General features: G+C 47.0%; 1 protein-coding gene across 1 annotated transcript; it reads left to right on the forward strand.

The window, feature by feature from the left end:
- Nucleotides 1-1,101: 1,101 nt before the first annotated feature.
- On the forward strand, nt 1,102-5,809 carry TMEM252 (transmembrane protein 252). Its single transcript, XM_015064504.3, has 2 exons — nt 1,102-1,454; nt 5,237-5,809. The coding sequence occupies exons 1-2, from the start codon at nt 1,177-1,179 to the stop codon at nt 5,460-5,462; spliced, it is 504 nt and encodes a 167-aa protein (XP_014919990.1). The 5' UTR covers nt 1,102-1,176; the 3' UTR covers nt 5,463-5,809.
- The last annotated feature ends 4,071 nt before the right edge of the window (nt 5,810-9,880 follow it).

Here is a 9,880-nt window from a genome sequence, read left to right on the forward strand (position 1 = left end):
AACAGAAGGCTGGTTCCGTAAACCTTTTTTGAGGCAAAGCTACCTAGAGCAAGGTAGAGGGGAGAGGACAGGGAACCTTTTTTTTTGCACGGCAGCTACCAAAACAAATTTCATTTCATGGTGTATCTTCAGAGGGGAAGAAAGACTGCAGGACTTTTCAGAGGCTTTACTATGCTTTGTGACACCCTAAGGTGTACGTAAGGGAGGGTGTGGATTGAACAGACACCGCTTCTCACACGTGTCTGTCTGTTTGGTGTGGTGGCAGAGACATGCTGTACATTTTAGGGCATACTCTTTTATTAAATACCTGTGGCCTCTTGCAAGAGCAGGAAAGTTAAGCCAAGCATGGTTGCCAGCAGTTGAGCAATAAGCAAACATTTTTTTCTCAAACACCTGCGTGTTAACCAGCAGTGACCCCACGATCTCAACGTTTGGGTCCAACGGTGGGAAAGATACAAAACCAGAATCAGAGAAGTCACCAGATCATCACCTTTTCCAACCATCCCCGGAAATTCCCCCCCAAACTCCCAAAGCTCCGCCGATTACAATCCTTCTCTCCAGAATTCCCTTTCCTCCCCCTGTGGATGCTCATTTTCTTATCCACAGAGAAGGAATCAGGGAGTTCATCCCCACGGGATTTTCTCCTGGAATTTTTCCCAGTAACATAGGGCGAAGGCAATAAAGGGAGTTCCATGGAGAGAGGCACGACATACTTGTTAAGAGCTTTCAAAATGTCTTTTTAGTACAGAGAGAGAGAGAAGAAATCAGGGAAGGATCCCCTGGCAAACCACAAAGAAGATAGTTCATCAAGGAATGCTAATTTCTCGAGCATTAGTGGAGAATTACCCACCAGGGGGATTAAGAGATCCGTGCCCTTTTAACCAAAGGAGACCTTCCCTCAAACAACTGGGGTTGGCCGAGGGTCCAGCTCGGAAGAGCAACACAGCAGTGAGAAGCCACGCCTTCCTGCATTACACAATGCTGTGTTTTTAGGTTAATCCTCCAAGGATATTACGGTTACTTTCGATGGTTAATGAATAGCTTCTAAGTGCCTACTTCACTTAATTGTCCAAAGGCCACTTGGTCCCAGAGCATATAAAGCTTCGAGCTGGCTAATGAAAGCATTCTCGAGGAGCAAAGGAAGCAGGGGAGAGGAAGGGCTACGGAGGGGCAGGGATGCGGAACAGAACCGGTCTAGTGCTCTGTGCCCTTGTCCTCCTGACGGGCTTCCTGATGATCTGCCTGGGAGCCTTCCTCATTTCCTCAGGATCGATGTTCAACTGTCAAGGGAACCTGATCCTGGCCTATATGCTTCTGCCCCTGGGGTTTGTGATCCTTCTGAGTGGAATTTTCTGGAGTACCTACCGCCAGGCCAGGGAAAGCAAAGGGGTGTTCACGCACGTGCTCAGACGACACCTTGCTCACGGGGCACTGCCCCTGGCCACAGTCGACAGGTACGTGCTGAAAAGCCAGGGGACAGAGGGGAGCTGCAATGGGGCTGAGTTCTGGAAAAGTGGAATGACCCTAATCCCACAGTGGAATAATATCCATGTCCCGCCAGGCTGTATGTCTAGAAATGGAGCTTTCTTGTTGGGAAATTACTTGGGGTTAATCCTTAGGAAGCATGGGGCTGCTTCTGGGGAAATCCGTCCAGTAGAGGGAATTTATATCAGAGAAACCACCTCTCCCCCGTTGAAGAGCTACGTCAGCCAACTTAAGAGGCCCAACTCTTAGGTTCTTTTGTTGTATCATGGGAGCTGTCCTTAGGGGCAGGGGGTGGTTAAGTCACCCCCACAGCCTGGCTACCGGGTTATAATGAAAGCAAGTTCCAGGCCCAATTCTGCCACACAACAAATGAATAGACAGGCACAGAATTAGTCCTGCCACCTCTTCACGAACTCTGTGTGGTCCCAGCTTATGGACCTTTTGGGTGTTCTGATCACACCTGGCATGAAAGATTGATTCAAGGCCAGATAATAACATTCCAGAGGTAGTTCAGTTAATCTTACCACCTCACACCCATTATGATGGCTATTGTTTAAAACACACACACACACACACACACACACACACACACACGGAAAACAAGTGTTAGCAATCCAAAACCTTATACACTGTGGGTGGGAATGTGAAATGGTGCAATCATTTTATGAAGCATAGTACAGAGCTTAAATATAGAATTACCGCTTGATCCAGAAATTCCACTTCTGGGTATACAGACAAAAGAATTAAAAGCAGGAACCTGAAGCGATATTTGTATACCACTGTTCCCAGCAGCCTTATTCACAAGGGCAAAAAGGTGGAAACAACCCATATGTCCACCAGTGGATGAAGGAGCAAAAAAGTGTGGTCTACACACACAGCGGAATATTATTCAGCCATAAAGAGAAGGAAATTCTGACACCTGCTACAGTGTCGATGAACCTTGAAGACATTACGCTAAGTAAAAAAAAGCCAGACGCAAACAGACAAATACTGTATGATTCCACTTATATGAGATGCAGCGAAATTCACAGACAGAAAGCAGAACAGCGGTGACCAGGGCTGGCGGTGGGGGAGGAGGGACTTACCATTTACTGAGTACAGAGTTTCAACTTGGGACGATGCAAAAGTTCTGGAGATGCCTGGGTAACGGTGTGGCTGTACTGAATGCCGCTCGTCGGTACACTTAAAATGGATAAGTGGTAAATTTCAGGTTATATATATGTTGCCACAGTATAGCCAAATGCAGTTCACCTGAGGGTTGGTATCAGACAACCAAAACCCTCCTAACTCTTGGCCCACCCACCACAGGACCACTCAGGGATAAAACCTCAAGCATCATCCTTAAGACACAGGCTGTAAGACTCCTTAAAAAAATTCTTTTGCCTTCTTGATCTAAAATATCTTAGCTACTCAACATGGATGGCACTGGAGAGTGTGATGCTAAGTGAAATAAGCCATACAGAGAAAGACAGATACCATATGGTTTCACTCTTATGTGGATCCTGAGAAACTTAACAGAAACCCATGGGGGAGGGGAAGGAAAAAAAATGAGGTTAGAGTGGGAGAGAGCCAAAGCATAAGAGACTCTTAAAAACTGAGAACAAACTGAGGGTTGATGGGGGGTGGGAGGGAGGGGAGGGTGGGTGATGGGTATTGAGGAGGGCACCTTTTGGGATGAGCACTGGGTGTTGTATGGAAACCAACTTGACAATAAACTTCATATATTGAAAATAAATAAATAAATAAATAGTATAAACCATTGGAAAAAAAATAAAATATCTTAGCTACTGCATGTATCCTTTTTTCCCCCCAAATGTTTGTTTACATTTGAGAGAGAGAGAGAGACAGAGACAGAGACAGAGCACCAGCAGGGGAGGGGCAGAGAGAGAGGGAGACAAAGAATCCAAAGCAGGTTCCAGTCTCCAAGCTGTCGGCACAGAGCCCAACATGGGGCTCGAACTCACCAACCGTGAGATCGTGACCTGAGCTGAACTCGGACACTTCACGGACTGAGCCGCCCAGGTGCCCCAAATGTATCTTGATTTTAAGCAATTTTACCCATGATGGTTGATTTTTGGCATTATGCTAATTAATAAGATACAAATTATAATAACCAACCCCCATTTCCAACGTTTATTATGCTAACTGGCAAGGTCTCTGGGTTTGATAAAAGATTAAGATAACTGAAATGATCATAGATGATGCTTCTCGAGGGATGATTTTTTTTTCTTGTATAAATGTTAAATGATTGCCTCGAGAGTGTGAATCCCTGATAAGAGTAACTGCCTATAGGAGGTAGCTCGAATTTACTAACACACGCATAACATCCCAGCGTGCTGAATTATTTTAGTCATCTATGATGCGGCTATCATGACACCACATTGACCTGCCTCTTCCCACGGCACCTAATAGGTACCCAGCCTACTCAGAGCGGCCAGTAAGTCAGTTAAGGAAACGTTGCATTGCTGAGAAGCATTTGTATTCAAAATGGGAACCCACACCGAGGCATCAGAGCAGATGAGTCTACAGTGGTGGAATGTGGGGCACCGAGAATGTGAACTGGTGTGGGCGGACGGGTTTGGGAGAGGTGGATGGGATTTGGGGGCGGGTGGCAGTGATCCGGAAGCTTCTCAAATCACTCCAGGCAAAAGCTCACCTCTCTGTCTTCAGTGTCTTTGTGCGTGTGCCCTGTGACACTTCTGAGTGAAGGCTGAGATTCATGCCATACAGTAGACAGCGTCTTTAGCCATCTGGCTTTGGGCCTGGTAATATTTGGAATGGAGCTGTGGCCACAAATGGCAGTCTCTGTTCTGTTGTGGTTACATACCACAAACACTCCCTGTAGGCACCGAGGGATTCGCGCTATAAATAAACCCATCAAGCTCACCCTCTCTCTTCCTCACCTCGCACCAACCCCCACCCCGTCCCATTCATGATGGAGAAGCCAGAAGGATTCAGCAATTAGCAACGTTGGGCAAGATTACCGATGAAGACATCACCTTCGGCGGGAATGGCTCCTTTCGCCATTGGCCTATTGGCATAGAAAGGGCTGCAAGTGAAATCTACGTGAAGTTGTCAGTGGAGATAGTTTGAGAAACGCGTTATGTTTTTTGGAAACGTGCTTGCTGAGACTTGAAAAAGGGAGAAGAAAGAGGGGAGCATCTGTCAGAGTTGAGGAGATTGCACCGAGCTGGGGTTTTTTGTGTTTTGCTGTGTTAATGTTTTACGTGAGTGTAGTTGACACACAATGTTACGTTAGTTTCAGGTGTATAACATAGCGATCTGACCAGTTTGTGGGCTCTGAGGGTCTGAGACAGTGAGTGCAACCACATAGAGAAGGAGGAGTGTATGCACGGGGACAAGGATATGATGAGTTAAATAACTGGGTGGAAGGCAGCTCCAGCATTGAGGCCCCCTCCTCCTGCCCTCTAGAAGAACCCCCAGCTGAAAGCCCCTGGTTCCCGTGAGCAAGAGGAAGGGAATAACTCAGAATAACCCACCGGGAAAAATATGACTGTAGAGTCACACATCCCATGGCTGATGAGGAGGGTTTTGCTGGGAAAAAAAAAAAAAAAAAAAGCACATTTTTAAAAAAAACTGGTGATGCCAGGGAAGAAGTACATCTGTTTCAAAATCAATGTTTCTTAACAGTTTGGCTTCACACAGTGTGATTTGAGAGAGTCAGGCATATGCCTCTTTGGCGTTAACCACTTAAATAACATGTGTACGTGTGTGGCATTTTGATCCCCAGGCCAGATTTCTACCCCCCTGCGTATGAAGAGAGTCCTGATGCGGAGAAGCAACCCTGTCCGGCAGAGGGAGAGGCCTCGGATGTCCCTCCACCTGTGTACACAGAGATGGGCCTTGGATTCGAGGATGCACCTGACGCCCGCCCAGAGGCCCCACCTTCCTACGAGGAGTCCGTGGCAGGCGGGGTGGTGACAGCCACACCATTTGCAGGACGCTCAGGATGCTGAAGCAGGAGATACTCTCTAGTGCTTGGGATGCACCCTCATGGGATACGGCTGCTGGTAGTAAACGCGGGCACTGGACGACGGGAGGGAAAGGGTCTTCGGGGACCCTCATGAGCGCACGCCGAGGAGATGGGGGAAATGACAGCATTATGGTTTCCTGGACGTGCTTTGGTCTGCAAGGGCAGCGTGGGGTCCCGGAAGGGTGTGGTGGACAGCAAGCCACATTTCAAAGGATCCACACTAATCCCAGCCCAGTTGGGCTTTTGGACTGCCGTTTGGAGCTGTGCCCCAAGAGGCTTTTAGCTCTCACTCAACCCCCGCCAGCACCCCAGCCCCCAACGGGGAGAACAGGGGCTTTCAGGTACATTACCCAACAACTGCAAGAAGAAAGTGTACTGGAGACGAAGGGTCATCATCCCGTTTAATTTGCAGGTTTTGGGGGCTGGCTTTGCAGCTCCCCCCGTTTACCCTATTAACTAGAGTGACAGCGTAATAATTCACCTTGCGGGAGGTTTCCTCTTGGAAGCCACGAATGTTACTTTGTATGCCTTTCTTTTAATTGTGTGTGTGTGTGTGTGTGTGTGGTTTCTATGTGGACAGCAACTGTAATATTTGCGTTCAAAATGGCTGGAACACAGAATTTTGAAGGAAGATCTAAAAACGGGATGGTTGTACAAGCAGAGAGGACAAGATTTCTCAGGCACTCAAGTGGAACGGACTTAAAAATTCATAAGGCACAGAATTTAGGGGAAGAAACTGTATTAGCCATAGGTTGTATGAATCTAGATTTTGATGTAAATCTTGAAAAGCATTAAAATATACATGTATATTTCAACAAATCGCCCTGTGAATCTCTAGACTTTGAAAGAAAGGAGACTATGGTGGAATGCTTTGATCCTTAACAGAAAGTTCTCTGTGTCTCAAGATATGGATCCATGCATTTTTGACTCGGGACATGTCTTTTAAAACCCCCTGATTCCTCCTCAGCTTTATTATATTTTATGATATGTTTTAATATAAGAAGACAAGTCGGGTGGCAAGGTGGAGGGGAGAGATGCAGCTTAATGTGTTGGCGCTTGGACAAGAATCTTCTTCTGTCCGGGCCTCAGTTTCTTCCTCCATCAAGTGAGGAATTTATGCTGGGATTAATATCTAACAATTACAGAGTGTCTTTTATAGGATGGGCTCTGCACCATAAACTTTGTGTGCTTTGGATTTAGCCCTCAATATACTCTTCGGTAACAGGCGTGGCTATTCCCCTTTTACAGACACATAAACTGAGACTTCGAGCCATTAAGCAACTTTCCAGATAACCTACAGTTGTTTCCGGGAGGGTGAAGCAGGGTCCACAGAGGGGCGTGAGAGGATTTTTCGCTTCAAACATTTGTGCTGGGTTAACCCTGTCTTACTTTCCTCCTCCCACGGAGCAGTCTGGACTTCTGTCCTGCTTCGGAAAGTGGGTCCTAACAGGAGCGGAGCCCCAGGGCAGGTGCACTACCTTAAAGCCCTTGGGGAAGCAGCCAAGCTTGCTTTAGCGTTTGCTTTTTTTTTTTTTTTTTAATTTAAAAAAGATTTAAATTTTTTTCATTGTCATTGACATCTAATAGGGTTCACTTTTAAAATGTAAATAAGCCCCCCACGTTTTCTGCCCAGGAGCTTGGCCCTCACCTCATGGTGCAGTTTCCTTGCCTCTGATCATTCTGTCGATGACGAAAGATGGTTTGGACAGTGGTGGGAAGGGTGAAGATCTTTCAAGGAGGAAGAGAGTTGTAGAGATGGAATGGGGCCTCCATGGCCTCCTCTTCTCCTTTTTTGCTGAGTGCACAGATTATGCGTGTCCTGACGAATACACAGGAAGCCACAAGAAAGGAAATCCTGGTCCCTTCACATGAAACATGAATTTGGGCAACCGTGATTTGAATCCTTGACATCAAGGGCATAACTGGATATGAAGGCCAGTCATGGTTGTCCAACAGGAAGGTGATCGTTTATCTGCAACGCAATTTATTATTTCTCTCTTGTCATGTCTTTCCATTGCTCTACTGAGATTGTTCTCCTGGAATATTCTCTGGGGTCTGAGCGCATCCACTGACCTGAACAAACTCTGTCATTGGGCTTTCTTCCAGAGTTTGCTTTGTAGCGGATGGTTACTCCCACTTCTGATAGTCACATGAAACACACTAAGAGAATCGTTTTGATCTCTTTACTGCAATAAATTTTGTACTTAAAATAAGGACCACTAATAGACATTCATTGCTTTCTTAAAAACATATGTCCTTTGAAGCAAGCTTGCCTCAAGGACATGGGGATTACCCCAAACAAATCTCACCTTTGAGAGGCCCAACAGTTAAGCCCCACTGCAACTCAGAACAAAAGCGTTCCGTGGTGCTTTGTAAGATTCACCGGCCACCCCTGGGAGATTTACTCAAGGAGGCATACACTGCATCCCCTTGTCTTCCTTAAGTATGTGGTGAAATGAATGGTGATGGGTGGAGAACCACGATTCCCTGGATGGCAAGGGAGGCCTGTAGGCTATGAGAGTGCGGGGAAGACGCAAACTCCCACCACAGTCTTCCCTCCTTCCCTCCTCCCAAATGGGAATGGTAGACTCACCCATCGAGGAAGGGGAATCCTCAGAGGTGCTGGCTCTTCAGTATTTTAATCTTGTAACATCCCTCTTGAGTAGCAACTTTAAGTACTCCCCCATCCCCCCCCCCAGAAGATGTGCATCACGAGGTCGGTTATAGTAACTATGCTGCATCTTACGCATATCCAAGATGCAGCAGGTGTATATTTGAACTCTCCACTCCAAAACTCCTTTTACTGGTAAGTCTACCCATACCTTAAGTATTCTACATAAACACATGGTCTTTGGTGAGGTATCTCCCCAGCTTCCCTATATTGCAGGGCACATCCTAGGCATGAAAAGACGATAAGGATGTGGGTATATAATGCATACACCATGTTCTGTAATTTTCCATGACAGGTTAGGCTGATTCACATACCAGATGGGCTGTCAACTGCATGAGCCACGTCCACCGATAAAGACTGTGGCCAGTTGAGGTGGAAAAGGCATCTGCTAAGCTCTGCTGCCTCTGGCAATCTCTTGCTGTTTGTAACTGTTGAAGGGCCAGGAACTGATTTACGGGCAGTTACGTCATTTTGAAAGGTGCACGATTTTCTCAGGCCCTTCTCCACTTGGGAAAGGAAATGTCCTCCAGGCAGGTGTCTGAGATGTCAGTGTCCATGTGCTCCAAGAGCACCTAGTGCACGATCAAATAATAAAACGGAGTCACCTGTTTTGTCACTACCAGATCCCCCAGGTGCTTTTCAGCTTCCACGCACCTGCCATGGCGGATGGATATGGCTGTCAAAGTAAATCCCATGCCTTACACTGACCCACAGTTGGCCAAGCAGAAGTCAGCACACCATTGGCCCCCTCATTGCCTGTATTATCTGCAGAGACCGCTGGCTCAGAACAGCCAACTGTCAGCCCAATGTGCCACCATGGGGCCAACCATCAATCTGAGACTTCCCGTGTAGAAAGCCTTCAGGTCATGTCCAAGGCCTTCAGTCTGAAACGTCACACAAAACGATCTGTTCCGTGAGTACTTTGGATATAGGCTGTACCTTGGATCAGTAAGATTTCATACATGATCTCATTTTAATAATGGCTGCCTGCCATTCTCAAGGTCAGCTAATAAACCCAAGAATCACGAATGAGGCAAAACAATTTTTTTGTTCTAAGGGACTGGCTGACACCTGGCAGGATATTTAGAATCGTGGTCTCCTCCCTGTAAATGCCTCCATGGCATGTATCCACACACATTTCCAAACACCCCAGGGTAAGTAGTGGCACTGCCCTGGTTGGGAACCACTGGATCATCCACACTGTCGCTCATCATTGTTCTGGAGGCACATGGCGTAGCGAGTAAATCCCTCAATATTAGCCGAGTAGAAGAGGGGGCCCTCATAGTTGCCACACTCCATCCACAGCATCTTCTATGACTGCCTCCTGGGGTCCCCACAAAATTCTTGGGCCTCTCCACTCATTCATTCTTCAGAAAGACTGGTGGCTGGAGATTCACCTTTAAGACAGAGAGACCAGGGATTTCCTGTCTTTAACGTCTCCTAAGGGTAAGGCAAGAGCAGATACATATATAGTTCTGCAAGAGAAGCTTGGATTCTATGCAGAGTGGAAAGAACATCCCGGCAATGTGAAACTGAGCAGGTTCCCAGAGGGAAAGGCTGTGTCCTAGGGTCACTACACGACCTCCTCCTTGGCAACCTAGCTGAGAGAAAGCTCTGTAAAAACAGGTGGCCGTGCAGTTGCTTCTTTCCATAGCTGGGCCCAGACCCATGCCCCGCCTGGTATTTATAACGCGGTGTCTCCCTCGACCTCACTCGTCCATGCCATCCTC

Source organism: Acinonyx jubatus, chromosome D4 (genome assembly GCF_027475565.1).
Source record: "Acinonyx jubatus isolate Ajub_Pintada_27869175 chromosome D4, VMU_Ajub_asm_v1.0, whole genome shotgun sequence".
Lineage (NCBI taxonomy): Eukaryota > Metazoa > Chordata > Mammalia > Carnivora > Felidae > Acinonyx > Acinonyx jubatus.

Coding starts and splice junctions, on each gene's coding strand:
- TMEM252 (XM_015064504.3), top strand. CDS start 1,177: ATGCGGAACAGAACCGGTCTAGTGCTCTGTGCCCTTGTCCTCCTGACG. Junction 1,455..5,236: donor CCCCTGGCCACAGTCGACAG/GTACGTGCTGAA, acceptor TTTGATCCCCAG/GCCAGATTTCTACCCCCCTG.